Source organism: Rhinichthys klamathensis, unplaced genomic scaffold (assembly GCF_029890125.1).
Source record: "Rhinichthys klamathensis goyatoka isolate OS25496 unplaced genomic scaffold, OSU_Roscu_1.1 h1tg000033l_1, whole genome shotgun sequence".
Taxonomy (NCBI): domain Eukaryota; kingdom Metazoa; phylum Chordata; class Actinopteri; order Cypriniformes; family Leuciscidae; genus Rhinichthys; species Rhinichthys klamathensis.
The window spans coordinates 909,460-925,621 of NW_026606582.1; the positions used below are offsets into that span (position 1 = coordinate 909,460).

A 16,162-nucleotide genomic window follows, 5' to 3' on the forward strand; every position below is an offset into this window, starting at 1 on the left:
GCTCCAGAGATCCCCTTTGTTTTCAGGATTGACAGGAGGATTTGGTGGTTAACTGCAACAAAGGCAGCAGACCGATCCAGCAGGATGAGAACTGAGGATTTGGAAGCTCAGAGAGTCTTAGAGCTTCAATTACCGAGAGCAGGGCAATCTCAGTTGAGTGTCCGCACTCTTCAATATTTTTTATTTGAACTGCATTACCCATTTCAATTGCTTGCTGTCAATATTACATACTGCGCATTTAAGTGTTTTTAACTCGTTCGCCTGCAGCATTTAAAAAAAAAATAATTGCATGCCACCGCCAGCATTTTTGATCATTTTCACAAAAATGTCGTGGCCCCAGAATATTTTATTGAATTAATATCTGAACATGCAATATATAAAAATAAAACAATTATATCTTCATGCATTCAATTTTTATCAACACTTTAATGTGGGTATTTTATACAAAAAAAAAATTGGTTTTGAACAAAATGCTGAGAAAATTGTTTAATATTAAAGACTACGTCCTGATCGGATTCAGTATGATGATCAAAACAAAGCTGGAGTAGATTGCTTCCACAACACCCCCAAAACTTCACAGTCATGTACCTCGTCCTGGGTTGACTTTTCATTAACTTTAGGCAGTTTTGATTTATATCCTGTTGAATGTTTGATAATCACGTTAGCTTACATGTGCATAAGCAACACTTTTATTGCATGCTTCTGCTGCTTTTTCGTCTGTATTTTGATCATAAGATTATGTACTCTTTCAGAAAGTGCGTAATACTTCCCCCTACTGTATAACAGGTGAAAACATGGAGTGCCGGAAATGTGCACTAATGGCGGGGAAAAGAGCTACCTATGTACTAGCATTTAAATTAATAATTTAATGCAATGCACTTATTGTGTACACTGGGTACACTACTCATAAATTGCTAGTACATTTTTTACAAATAATTAAAAAGAAACTGTAAGTGACACATTTAATTTAACTTGAAGTAGAAAGACCAAAATAGTATTCTTTGAAAAATATATTTGTTTTTACAGTGTAGATGCAGGTTTTTACGTTGTACTTACATTTTAATTTAATTGCATCAGAAGTTGACCCTTCCATTACACCTTAACCCACCCTTATAGCAATAGCAACTTTATATAGCACAATGCTTTACAATGTCACTTACACACAAAAAAACCCGACCCATACCCCTAAACCTGTCCATAACCTTACCCGTATCACACCTCAACAACAGTACATGTACGTTTTTTTATGTAAGTACATACTAATTACAGACACCTAATATAAAGTGGGTCCGATAGCTTTACCTGCTTGCCTAATGCATACAGGAACGTCCTGGTTGCGTATGCAACCCACCGTTCCCTGAAGGAGGGAACGGGGGACGTAGTCGACGTCGACTGAATGGGATCACGCCAGGAAGCCAGTCATCTTCGAGTACTATTGAACGAGCCAATGGAATTTGGCGTGCATGACTTGCATCACCCACTCCGTCCCCGCGGCGTGGGGATAAATACGGAAGTGGATCCACACACTAGTTGCTTTTTCGCTGTGGAGCCGAGTGTAACTCGCAGTCAGCGGTGAACAGCAGTAGTGGCAAGGGGACTACGTCCTCCATTCACTCAGGGGACGGTGGGTTGCATGCGCATCCAGGACGATCCCTTTCAGTGGAGAACGTCAGACGTAGTTGAAGTCGACTGAATGGTATCACCATTGAAAACGCCACTAGTGCTGCCACCTTCCTGTGCCTGGACAAAAGCCTTGTGATCCTTCCGCAACTTGAGGTGGAGATGGAAGAGCTTAGGCCAAGGAAGTCACTGCTGTTCCACAGGACCACTGGGAAAGCGTACCCTATCAATGGAAGGAAGGGATGCTACGGAAAGCACATCCTGCCCGAAAGGAGGTAGCGTGGAGAATACACATATGGACTGGGCGGATGACTGGGCAGTACAACATATCGAATGTCACTGGGATGACTCCAGCCTATAACAGGGGGGAGGATCAACTGAACAGTGACTGCAGAGCAGGCTCTGCCGAGGGAAGACACGGGCTCGCCGGAGGGAGCCGTACTGTGGAAGAATACACACATGGGATCGCCGTAGGGATCACAACATATGGACCCAGCCTAACACAAGTTCCACCAGTGCATACAAGTGATAGGCCTGGCTTCGTTCAACAGCACGTCCGTTGCCGAAGGGTATGGAGGAACTCGACAGGGTTCGGCTAATGATGGGAACTCTACTGAAGCAAGAATGGTGCAGCAAGCCGACACTTCGAACCGGGCTTACAGTGAAACTGGCTTAATGTGAACGGAGCCCACGGGAAGCAGCGGTTCGATACATATGCTAGTTCTCTAGCGAACGTGATAGGTGTCGCCCAGCCCCCAACTATATTAACATCTGTTCCACAAGGCACTCTGTGTCAATGCCTAGGAGGGATCAATACTCTCACTTAGGAGGAGCTCACCACCCAGGTGGGCACGTGCATCTTGGGAAACTTTCTCACCAAGATGAAGGCAAACACATGTAGTGGGCCAACCTCTGCTTGGAAACAGCCTTCCCTTCTGCTGGTCTCCGTAACAGACAAGAGCTGTCTGAGGTCCAGGTTTTGCATTCTGAGCACGTAAAACCGCAATGGAGTGGACGGACAGAGAAAAGCCACGGCTGGCTCTGCCTCCTCCGGGGAATGCTTTTGCTGTCGCTTGCCATCTGGCTTGGCAGCGCCTGGAGCGGGCTTGGCATCCTTACTGCGCCTGGCTCCATGCTGAGGCCTGGCTGGAGGCTGCTGCGGAGGCCCAGTGGGAGCGGCGGCAAGGGGAATGCCCTCGGCGATTGGCAGGGGAACGCCCTCGGCGATGAGCAGGCGGATGAACTGCCACCAGTGGCGGGGTGGAGGGCAGGATGTGCCGGATGGCCTCCGTCTGCGCTTGGGTGGCAGAGAACTGTTGGGCGCAGTTCTCCGCCGCGTCGTCAACCAGCCCAACCTGGGAAATTGGGGAGACCAGGAACCGAACCTTGTCCGCATCCACCATATCAACCAGGCTGAGCCAACGATGGCGCTCCTGAACCACTAAGGTGGACATCGCCAGACCGATCACACACGCCACGACACTTGTGCCCCGGAGGGCGAGGTCAGATGCAGTGCGGTGCTTACCTATGAGCGCACGGTCTGGGCTACCCTCGTGCATGTCCATGAGTTGCCTGACCTGATAGACTGGTAGCAGCACCATGGCACGCAAAGTTGCGGCGGCTTGCCCACAGGCTTTGCAAGCTCTGCCCGTCAAAACGGACGAGAACTCACAGGCCTTAGGGGGAGACGAGGATCCCCCCAAAAGGCAGCGGCCGCCCGCGACAGACCGCTCCGCAGAAGGGATAGCCTCACAACCCTTCACCGCTCCTCCATCAAGAGTAGTGAGGGGAGAAAAGCCATTCAGGCAGTTTCTGGATGAGAAAACGTGCCGTCCACAACCTGGTAAGAAAGGCACTGGGGCGGCGAGCTGAGAACGAGCGCGGCCCGCCCCGAGATACCAATCCTCCAACCGAGACTGAGAGGGACACGGTGGAGGATTCCACTCAAACCCGGCAGCCTTGGCGGCCCGTTTCAGCATAGCTGACATTTCTGGATCTGGCTCGGGCAACGTTATACTCCCAGAGGGAGCTACGGGCAACTACGCATGATTTGTAGTATGATTGCGTAAAGGGAACAGGAATTCCGGCAGGGAACAGAATCGACTGCTAAACCCAGTGTCGATCCTGACCTCCTCCTGGGGCCCTAAGCAAAATTCTGCTAAGGGGCCCTCTACATGACCTGTGACGCCATGAGCTATGTAAACCATTTGCCATTGCCACACCAGCCCGTTCTCATCCTTTGGCGTCATACATGTGACGCTTTGGACATTTCGTTGAAATCTTACGCACATGGCATTTTTTAGCATCAATATGAGATGCAGAACCCAAGGCGTCATACAGGTGACGCGCGTCTTAATCCAACGCACATGGCATCGTTTAGCGTGAATATGAGACGCAGATCCCAAGGCGTCATACAGGTGACGCTCGTCTAAATCCAACGCACATGGCATCGTTTAGCGTCAATATGAGACGCAGATCCCAAGGCGTCATAACCGTAACCCTACCCCAGACCTAAACCTACCCATAACAGTGCGTGTTATATTGACGCTTAAAGGATGCCATGTGCGTAAGATTTCGACGAAATGTCATATGGCGTCACCTATATGACGCCAAAGGATGAGAATGCGTTGGCCACACAGTCACACCTGACACTTCAGTGCTCCCAATACAATCCTCCCTCCTTTAAACAAAACAGTCAAAGAATAATGCCGCGTTCCAGGCAACCTGTAACCCGTGTTTTTCCAATCTTATACCTGTGAAAGTGCACTGGAACGGCAGTCAAACCCGTGACTTCCCACCCGTGAACTCGTACTAGATCGATGTACTCCCAGTTACGAGTTCTGACGTCACATAGCCCGCAAAACCATACAAAACAACAATGGCAGCCCCTACGGATGCAGTGTTTCTGCAGGCGGTACACAGTGAGAATACACTTTAGGACAATATAATGTTGCAGTCAAATTAATAATAATATAATATTAATGATAATAATAAACACACGATAATGTATTACAATGTTATGTGTCCGAAACGGTCCCACTTTATATTAAGTGGCCCTAATACCTGTGAACTTACATGGTTACTAGATATGTACTTAGTATGTAACTACAGTGTAAATACACATTGGTACATAGTATTTACAACTGTAATATTTGTGTAACTACACATATGTAACAACCCACGGAAAGGTATGTGTAAGTGCAAATGTGTAACAGGACATTGGTAACAACACTTTTTCCACTACAGTAGGTACACATGTGTAACAGGCATTATGTAACTACATTTTGTAACAACAATATGTATTCACACCAGTTGTTCCACTTCCACACGCAGTCTTCCATACTGTAGTTACCAGTTAAGAACACACTGAAACCATGATGATTCCTATGTGTATACCATGTATTTACTATATGACCGGCAGGACTTATGTTGAATTAGTTTACAGCTAAAGTTTTCCCTTGTGGTACCAGTGTTCTTACATGGTAACTCCTCAGGAACTCTGCACTTGATACAATGTGTTAAACTGTCATAACTTACATGTATTATGCACAACCCAAACCTCTGTGCAACTGTACTAACAGTGTACTTACATGGTAACTCCTGAGGAACTGTCCACTTAATATAAAGTGTAAAATGGTCATAACTTACATGTATTATGCAAAACCCAAACCTCTGTGCAACTGTACTAACAGTGTACTTACATGGTAACTCCTCAGGAACTGTCCACTTAATATAAAGTGTAAAATGGTCATAACTTACTGTGTATTATGCAAAACCCAACCTCTGTGCAACACTGTATTAACAGTGTACTTACATGGTAACTCCTCAGGAACTGTCCACTTAATATAAAGTGTAAAACGGTCATAACTTACTGTGTATTATGCAAAACCCAAACCTCTGTGCAACACTGACTGTAACGGTGTAACTTACTTACATGGTAACTCCTCAGGAACTGTCCACTTAATATAAAGTGTAAAAGGGTCATAACAGAGACCATCTCAGCAAACCCAAACCTCTCATAGTTTTATAAACAATAGCATTAAATATTTTGAGCCACTAATCCTACTCATACCCCTAAACCTACCCATAACCATTCCTTAAAACTACGTAGGCTAACGTTACACTTATGAAGAAAATAAAAACATAACAGACAGACAAGTAATGTTATAAATTTCACAATAATTTGTTTATTGCGAAAATGTCAAAACCGGTACCAAAACTCGTTCACATGATGATGCGTTGCTGCCGCAGTCCTCTCTGGCAGTATTATAATAGTTGTGTATGAGGAACAGATCAGAATATAAATTATTAGTCCATGAAAATGTTAATCCGGTTTCGGTTCGCTCTGTGAAGGCGCGCGCGCTTCTACTACACCGACTGAATCGAGTAGTATGAAGCTGCAGACCTGCATCTACAGTCCCCCTGCACCCAGAGTCCCGCATTCTCAGACCCCTCATTTTTCGAGACAGCGCCTCCTATCAAATTGTATCGGATAAACATGAAGAACATGCGAAGAACTTAAGCCAAAACGTGAGTAGGCTATCTTCAATTTTATTTAGCGAATCGTAGTAGCCTACTCGTTTGATTTATTTTTTAATAAAACTAATTTAGCTCATCGATACAACATATGAATAGTCCATTTAATATTTGTAAAGATAGTTTGTAACAAGATTTGAGCCGTTAATGTATGTTTTTCGCCCTCTTCCCCCCGAAAATATTTTGATAGCTAACGTTAGCCTTTAACCTTGGACTTTTTGTAGATATGTCATAAATGCTGCAGTGATTTTCACTGCCCATTTTGTGCCCCCTCATATTTCAAACCCACAAAGTTGTCCAAAGTTCAAAAACATCTCAAGGGACACTTCAACAGAGCAGTGCAACATGAAGGTAACATTTGCAAACATCTTTTTTTTTTTTTTTTTTTTTTTTTTTTTTAAACATCATAAGACATGTGCTATCGGGCCTATACTGTTGTAGGCTATTCCAGGGTACACCATACATCGATGGAGTCGCCCCTGCCGAACCCAGCAACATATCATTTTATGATTATGCAAAGCGACTTATAAATTAGTTTTTTTAATGCAATTGAAGACGAAAAGTAAAGTCACGAACACAGTTTTTTCTTCCTTTTTTTCTTTACAGCAAGATGATGTTTAGGTGATCATTAAATAAGGTACAGAATTGTTTATTATGGGTGTTTTGTCTATTCTGATTTGTTTTGCTTTGCATTCAAAATATCAAAAAACAGATTTTGCAATGTTAGCATGGTCATGTTAATTAGACCATTATAGGTTGAACTGAAAGAAAAATTGGAATTTGAATTAAAAAACAATATAAAAAAAACATTGTAGCAATATAATATCACATACTATTTTTCAGAAGATAGTTCAATCTGTAATTGTATCCCTTCCATCGCAATGAGTTTTTTTTTGGCACATGCATTAAGCAGGGAAAGCAAATATTTATTGGATCATTTATTTGGGGTGTTATACGATCTTTCGAACAGCAGGAGGCGCTGTGTTCGAAAAACGAGGGGTCTGAGAATGCGGGACTCTCGGTGGGGGACTGTAGATGCAGGCTCCGAGTCTGCAGCTTCATAATATTGACTGAATCACGGCATGTCGCAATCTGTGACGAAGCAGGCGAGAGCCAATGAGCGTTTGATATCACGACCGTAAAACATGTCGTAACGCTTCTTGAAGGCGCATTTTTTTAATTTGAATTCATCACCAGCGCGCCTGAGCGCGGGATTTGACGTTGGCGGTCGCTGCTGAGGCCCCGTCCACACTACTGCGTTTTCGTTTAAAAACGGAGACCTTTTGCTACGTTTGCACCTCCCGTCCACACTAAAACGGCTAAAACGGAGACCCAAAACGGAGAAGTTTAGAAACGCTGCCGACCCGTTTTTCGTTTTGAATCTCCGGAGGGCGTTTTAGTGTAGACGGGACAAAACGGAGGACTTTAGAAACGATGACGTAGTAGAGGCTCACGCTCTGCTCTATGATTGGGTGTCATCCGTCATGGCGTATATCTTTGCTAGCAGCTGTTGTACAAGTAAATTCTGCATTTTACAACGCTATAACTGCCTACATGCGCCGGAGTCAAGCTATTATTCGAGCGATCTGTGACAATTCCCGTGTGCAGCGGCGGCGTTGACCGTACATAGAGCGTCGGTTTGGGGTTAACCCAGAGCATGGTGGGATCATTTTATCAATGAAGTTGTGTTTACACCGGCGCGCGCATGCCCAGTGTTGGTGAATGGTCACGTGATCCGCGTTTTCAGTCGTTTTAATGTGGACGGAGATCAATTCTAATACGCAGCCAAAACGCTGGTGTGGACGGAGATCGTATTCGTTTTAATTATCCGTTTATAAACTAAAACGCAGTAGTGTGGATGGGGCCTGAGAAATGGAGATGAAGATCATAAAGGGCTGAATTTGGATCTGTTTCTTGCAAACAACGTATGGATTCTAAAGATTTGGATTACATCAGGCTAATACAATTGATGTTTTTTGTGAATTTATGTTGTGTTTTATTGGAGAAAACGCTTTTTGTGTCTCAAGGTAAATAAACTAAATACTACAAAATGGTTAAATGATTAAACAAGGTATTTTTAAGGTTTTAAAGTGTAGGCTATTCTTGTTTATTGTTTACTAGGGTTGGGTATCGGTTGGGTTTTATCCGATACCAGTACCTACTCGGTATTTTTCAAACGGTTCCGGTGCCTAAACGGTTCTTGAAACGGTACTTAAGAAAACGAAACCGCACACACTTTATCAAAAAATAATACCCTTTAATTTACAGGGCCAAACTGGACACAATATTAACTTAAATCTTTAAACAATATAAATACAAATAATAATTAAAGCTGCAAGCAGCGATGAAAGGGCCCTCGCACCCGTGCCACCGCCACCCGGTGGCTTTAGGAAGACAGAGCACGGTGGGCAGTATGTAAATATAGGGGGAATATGTTAAAGTAATTTGCCCCACCCAATTCTGAAACCCACATCACATGTACATTTTCACCACTTCTGAAGTGTGTGCAAAGTTTCATTAGTTTTCGAGCATGTTTAAGCCGGAGGACTATGTCAAAGTCATTTATTTTTATCACACTTCCTGCTACCAGCAGGTGGCGCTATTACAATAATCTAATATGAGGATGGTCATGTGTTCAGGACAGGACTCTTATCACACATGTGAAGTTTGGGGCAGATCGGACATTGTATGCCTGAGTTACTGCAGGCTGTCTGTGGTTGCCTAGCAACATCGGAACTGCATCATTTACACAGAAGTTATCTGATGATGCATATTTCACCCAGAGGCTGAAATTGGATTTGCACATCTACATTTTTGTCAGATCGCCGAGGTCACATCCTTCGACGAAAACTCTAGATCTTCCCAATTTAACGTCACAAAGGCCTTAAGATTAGACTGACAAAATATTATGTGGATCTGATTTAATCTCTAGGAGGAGTTCGTTAAAGTACAACATCAGGAAATTACGAAAAATGCACAAAATCTAGGAGGAAGTTCAAAATAGCTCACTTCCTGTTGTGTTTAGGGCTATGCTCCAAGAGACTTTTTTGTAGGTATTGGGTCATTACATGTATGTACCAAATTTCATACCTGTACGTGAAACGTAGAGCCGGGGCAAAATCTGGGGGCAATAATTTACCGAATTTGCCCCACCCAATTTTGAAAACCATATCACACGTAAATTTTCACCACTTCTGAAGCGTGTGCAAAGTTTCATGAGTTTTTGAGCATGTTTAGGCCCTCTAAAAAGCGATTCTTTTAAGAGAAGAAGAAGAAGAAGAAGAAGAAGAATAAACAGAGCAAAAACAATAGGGTCCTCTCACCATCGGTGCTCGGGCCCTAATAAAACCAATATAAAATAAAAATTCACATTTACATAATATCAAATAAAACAATATTGTATCAAACAATGTAATAATACTGGAGATTAATATAGATTACTAGCAGACAGAGCTGCCAACTCTCACGCATTGACCGTGAGACTCACGCAATTGACCCTTTTCACACGCTCTCACCCACGCCACACATCCATTTTCTCACGCAGAAAAAAATCGCGGACAAAGAGGACACTGACACCGACAGACAGGTTACTTTTGATATGGAACAAATCTACAGCTGTCAGATCCTGTCAATATTTTTACGAGATTCACATAATAAATAACGTTTTGGCTCTTTGAAATGTGACAGATCGCTGTAGCGCGTCAGTTCAAACGGCACGTGATACAGCAGCCTACAAATACAAATCCACTGCTTCTTAGCTACGCAGCGTTGTTGAGTGAACCTATGAAAGAGAACATCTCTGGTTACTGGTGTAACATATCTCTCAATAGGGAACGAGACGCTGCCAAGCTCCTTGCGCTGCCGACCAGCTTCCTTTTTCGGCAGAGAAATCTGAGGAGCAGATGACACGCGCGCGCCAACATAATATGACGACGTAAGTGCGTCGAGGCGGCGCCCGCGCCATCAGCCAATGCATTGGCTTGATTCTATATGGATTCAGACTATCGGCACACTCAGAGGGCGTTCTGACGCGTAATTTTACACGTGAAATGCAGCCAAACCTTGCGAGCAAGAGCGCGCATGCGAGACAGAAGAGACTGTGCGTGTGTGTGTGCGCGCTTGTGTGCCTAATTAAGTCAGGCACCGAAATCAGGCACCGAAATTGTCGTTCTTATTCGGTCTGGTTACTACCGTTTACGTCGGAACCGGTTCCCTATTGGTACCGAGTTTCGGTACCCAACCCTATTGTTTACAGAACACTGTAATTTACTGTAAAGGCAAATAGGTCACCACAATGTCAAATCAAAAAATCTAAAATTAAGAGTAAATCTTTAAAAGTGCTATGCCGTAATATCCCAGAATCTATCAAAGCATAACTATCACATTTATATTTCAGAGTTTACTATCCACTACGTAACCTTGTGTTTTGCATTTACTGTGGTACACAACAATGACCCTAACAATTACACTTTATATTAAGTGGACAGTTCCTGAGGATTTACCATGTAACGTTAAGTACACTGTTAATGCAGTGTTGCACAGAGGTTTGGTTTTGCATAATACACAGTAAGTTTTGACCATTTTACACTTTATATTAAGTGGACAGTTCCTGAGGAGTTACCATGTAACTACACTGTTAATGCAGTGTTGCACAGAGGTTTGGGTTTTGCATAATACACAGTAAGTTCTCACCATTTTACACTTTATATTAAGTGGACAGTTCCTGAGGAGTTACCATGTAAGTACACTGTTAATACAGTGTTGCACAGAGGTTGGGTTTTGCATAATACATGTAAGTTATGACCATTTTACACTTTATATTAAGTGGACAGTTCCTGAGGAGTTACCATGTAAGTACACTTTTAGTACAGTTGCACAGAGGTTTGGGTTTTGCATAATACACAGTAAGTTATGACCGTTTTACACTTTATATTAAGTGGACAGTTCCTGAGGAGTTACCATGTAAGTACACTGTTAGTACAGTTGCACAGAGGTTTGGGTTTTGCATAATACATGTAAGTTATGACAGTTTAACACATTGTATCAAGTGCAGAGTTCCTGAGGAGTTACCATGTAAGAACACTGGTACCACAAGGGAAAACTTTAGCTGTAATTCAACATAAGTCCTGCCGGTCATATAGTAAATACATGGTATACACATAGGAATCATCATGGTTTCAGTGTGTTCTTAACTGGTAACTACAGTATGGAAGACTGCGTGTGGAAGTGGAACAACTGGTGTGAATACATATTGTTGTTACAAAATGTAGTTACATAATGCCTGTTACACATGTGTACCTACTGTAGTGGAAAAAGTGTTGTTACCAATGTCCTGTTACACATTTGGGTAACACTTTATTTTAAGGTGCTTGTAATAAGCAGTAATTAACAGTTAATAACACTTATAGGACCTTATAAGATGCATATAAGATGCATATAAGCATTAACTACTTCATATAAAGGTCCAGGCCCTGAAGAGATCAGGGAAACTACTCCCTCTTGGGAAGGTAAATTTTTAAGGGACTGGGAGTTTGTGTTACCATTTATGTTTGTTCAGCTGTTCTAAAAGTGCAATGTATTGATACTTGAGAAATGTATTATTTAATTTAATTTATTTATTATAATTAGTTAATGCTTGTATGCATCTTATATGTATCTTATAAGGTCTTATAAGTGTCTTATTAACTGTTTATTACTGCTTATTACAAGCACCTTAAAATAAAGTGTTACCCACATTTGTACTTACACATACCTTTCCGTGGGTTGTTACATATGTGTAGTTACACAAATATTACAGTTGTAAATACTATGTACCAATGTGTATTTACACTGTAGTTACATACTAAGTACATATCTAGTAACCATGTAAGTTCACAGGTATTAGGGCCACTTAATATAAAGTGGGACCCAATGTTATGTGTCTGAAAAAATAAGTATGTATATTGCGCTCGGGTAGTTTGGCGTGACTGGCCTGGAACGTTACAAAGTCATGAGTCGTGGTTTGAAGTCGTGATTTACGTGCTCAAAAACCTGCCTGGAACGCAGCATAAGTACAACAATATAGAACAGAATGAGGTTCAAACAAACAATATTTATTGAATAGAGTATTTTCTATAGAATGTTAAGATAAGTGAATATTAACGTAAACATAAATAAGAAGAAAATAATAAATTATAACCCTGAGCTTTGGCTTTTGGGATTAACTTTGGTTCTCTTTACAGCCTGGGTATTTTCGACATCAGTATGATTTTTTTATTTTTTATTATGCTTGTTGAAGCAATTCTTGATTTATGGTTATTATTTACTGAGGGATGTGCATCCATATTGACCAGTATGTCCAGCTAATCAACATTTTAAATTCAATATAGCCTATTAATCAATAGTCAATCAATGTCAAATTGTCAATACATTGCTTTCTATCTTGCATAATTAGTGCAGTTGTTTAGAGTTTTTAACTACACTGAGACTAGATAATCAGTGTCTTGTTTTATAATGTGTAATTTGATTGGGAGTGCCATCATTCACGTGTAGGCCTATGTATTGTACAGTATGTCTGGTCTTCATATATTTCTGCTTGAAAAATGCGAGTTTCATTTTGTGCACGCGCATATGAACGCACGATAACACACGCGACGCGGTTATGTTTTCCGAGCTGCAGTAAACAAACACCGTTGCACTTTGTCGTTTATCAAAAACAAACGTAATAAATAATTGTATTTTACTCTCACTTTTGTCAGGCACAAAGTGATGCAAGAGATGCACTGCCTGCCCAGCTAAGTTAGCAAGACCGAAAAACATCAAACTTTGCTGACATCAAACTTAGAGAGGAGAGAACACAAGTTTACCTGATTGTTGTTCCCGCAATTCACTTTCATGTTTTTTTTTTCTTCTTCCTCTTTTCGTGACCAGAAGGATAGTTTCGCTTCATTTTGTCATGGATGTTGTACACATTAATTGACGCGCTATGACACGAGATGGAGGCGGGGCCTTAAGTAATTTGCGGGGCCTTACGCACCGGTCGCGTGCAGTCTATGGTCGCGTGCAGCGCTGCAGCCACGTAAACAGTTTGCCCTTCCCTTACTGACTTTCACCTTCGGTGCCCGAATGGAAGTGAATGAGGCTTTGCGATTTTTTTTTTTTGTTGTTGTTATCTAGGCCTACGTGAAACTCTGCATCCATTGTAACGATTGCCCCCACCCCCCACCCCCCACCCCCCGTGCACGTCCCTGGGCTCGTTCAATAGTACTCAAAGATGACTGGCTCCCTGGCGTGATCCCATTCAGTCGACGTCGACTACGTCTGACGTTCTCGACTGAAAGGGAACTAGATATATTTTCACTGTTGGCAATGGCATACATGCAAACAAAAAAACCTCCCCCACAATAGAGTGGCTAATTGAATTCCAAAGCTAATTTTGTATATGTGTTATTGTGATGTGCGTGTATTATGTTTGTGTGTATTCCACAGGTTTGCTGGCAGACCAGGGGATTATAATAAGCTGTTTAACCGGTGGAGGATGGAGGAGGTGGGTGAGATGAGGCTGTAATGAGTCCTCTCGCACTTGGTTATTAGTGCCCTTCAGCATGATCAACATTCCCTTATCAAATATCTGCCTCAGTTATTTAAATGAGATTTAAATAAAAATGGTTATTATTCAGTGCAGATTTCTCATAATTGCCTCAACATAACAACTGTGGTTGCTCGTAACACAAGTGTACTGTCTGTGTAAATCATGTAGTATAATCAAAACCACCCTTGTGAAAAAGAAGTGTGCTTGAACAGACTTAAGTATAGTTTTAAAAAGTGCTCTTGTCAAATGTCTTTTCTTTTAAAGTTTATCATTCCTGTAATCAGTACTATTTTTAAAAGTATGCTAAAATGTACTTATTTTTCACAAGAGAGATCAACATGTTTATGCAATTTTTCCCCTTAGTGTCATCCCAGTGGTTGTCTGATCGACTTGTGCCTACAAATGGGAGTGATAATGGTGTTGAAACAGATCTGGAACAACTTCATGGAGCTGGGCTACCCGTGAGTATAAGCAGACACACAGTGGCATCCACATGGGGAGGCCATGAACAAAAATATATATAAAAAACCTGACATGATTGTTAAATGGTTTCGATAACTGGGAAAAAACATTCCTTCCACAGTTCTGTTTTATAAATTTCAAGCTGCATTTGACAGTATCTACAGTGGCTTATTTTGTAGATTCTAAAAAACCTAACCTAGAAAAATAACTTACTCATCTTAAACAATATATTGACTTATGCCACAAAAACTCATCTAAAATAATATATCAGATTATATATTTTTGGGGGGTGAAAATGGCCCTTAAGAAGACTAGCTTGGTTGAGACATGAAAAAAAAGTCTATATTAAATTAATAAATTTCTATTTTAAATTAATCACAACCATTAGTATAAAGCAGTGGCAAGTGGTGTTCTGAAATGAGGAGTCAAAGTCATAACAGTTTTCTATTTATTTATTATAATTTTTTTTATATAAATTCATGTTTCAATTATACTTAATATTGACACATTTTTCCGGTTAAATAAATAAACATTAAGTCAAGTCACATTTATTTATATAGCGCTTTTTACAATACAGATTGTTTCAAAGCAGCTTTACAGAGATAACAGGAAAATAATGCAAAAAAAGTTTGTTTCCAGAAGAAAAGAGCGTCACAGTCCAGCTGAAGTAAGTTCAGTGATGTTTCATTTTTGTTTAAAAAAAAGTTATTAATTTAGTTATTTTATATATAGTAAATCTGTATACTGTATATAGTTTATCTGGAGTAAATAATGATGTTATCGTCCAGCTCAGTTCAGTTCTTGTATAATAGTGTCAATGCAGGCAGATCAATATTATTGTTGATTATTAAATTAAATGTTAAATTGAATGTCCCCAACTAAGCAAGCCAATGGCAACAAAGGTGCATAAGGCGACAGTGGCAAGGAGCCGAAACTCCATCAGGTGGCACAATGGAGAAAAAAACCTTGGGAGAACCCAGGCTCAGTCGGGGGCCAGTTCTCCTCTGGCCAATGAACGAACAGTGTATGATTATGATTCAGGCAGCATTATAGGTCAGAAGTCAGATTGGTTTGGAACAATCAGAATATTATCCAGTTCCATCTGGTTGAAGATCGGAGTCAGGCCAGTATGGAGACGGGTTTGTTGAGGATCAGTGCCGATGGCTGTCGTGTCGATGAGGCTTTCACAGGGGAGAGTCTACACAATCTCCGCTGACACTTCAGGGATGTGTTGTGGTCGTGTCTAGGTGCAGGTCTACCATCTGATCTGATACGGCCTGGATCCAGCTTATTACAGTAAACCTCGGAATAAGCAGAAAGACTAACATTAGCGTAGATGCCATTCTTCTTATGATGTAATGGGTACATTGGGTGTTATAGGAAGTGTTCCCGGTTCCGGCTGGCCTAATTTGACCTAAATGACCTAAACAATGCTCGTGTTGTGGTTTGTCAATGATGGTTACAAATACAAAAAATTTGTGAATGTGATAAGCTGATCATTGACTGTTGCTTGTCACGACACCACAGGCTATCAAGTTGCTCAACAGCTCAAGATATTTAGCATGCTAGATATTTGTCTGGCTTCGGCGAGGTGTCAGCGAGCGTTTTTGTTACGTCGTTAAGTATTTCACATCAACCGCAGATTTGCACGCGATTACAGCCTGACCTGTCGGCGAGCTCGTTAACTTGCAAATCGGGCTTAAAATCCTGTAGTGTGAACAAGGCGTAAGTCAGTATAGGGTCTAACATACATGTTGTTGATTTGGATGATTTAACAAGTTTAGACTATTCTTCCTCTCCTATTGCAACAAATGAATGGAACTTTTCCTCAGGGACACAACAATGCACTGCCTAATGCGATACTGTAGTAGATGGTTGCATAGTTACAAGATTTATAATATATAAAAATTATAAGTAAAGAACTTCATAAAGTCATTACTGCTATGCTCTTTGGAAACTTCAGAAGTAGAAGCT

General features: G+C 41.5%; 1 protein-coding gene across 3 annotated transcripts in view; it reads left to right on the top strand.

Annotated features, from left to right (window-relative positions):
* Positions 1-16,162, top strand: part of ano3 (anoctamin 3) — a 151,661-nt gene that overhangs the window by 119,338 nt on the left and 16,161 nt on the right. For all 3 annotated transcript variants that reach the window (XM_056245688.1, XM_056245686.1, XM_056245687.1), the window contains 2 exons: positions 13,624-13,681; positions 14,090-14,187. In XM_056245688.1, coding sequence (XP_056101663.1) covers positions 13,624-13,681; positions 14,090-14,187 — 156 coding nt within the window. The remainder of the gene's footprint in view (positions 1-13,623; positions 13,682-14,089; positions 14,188-16,162) is intronic.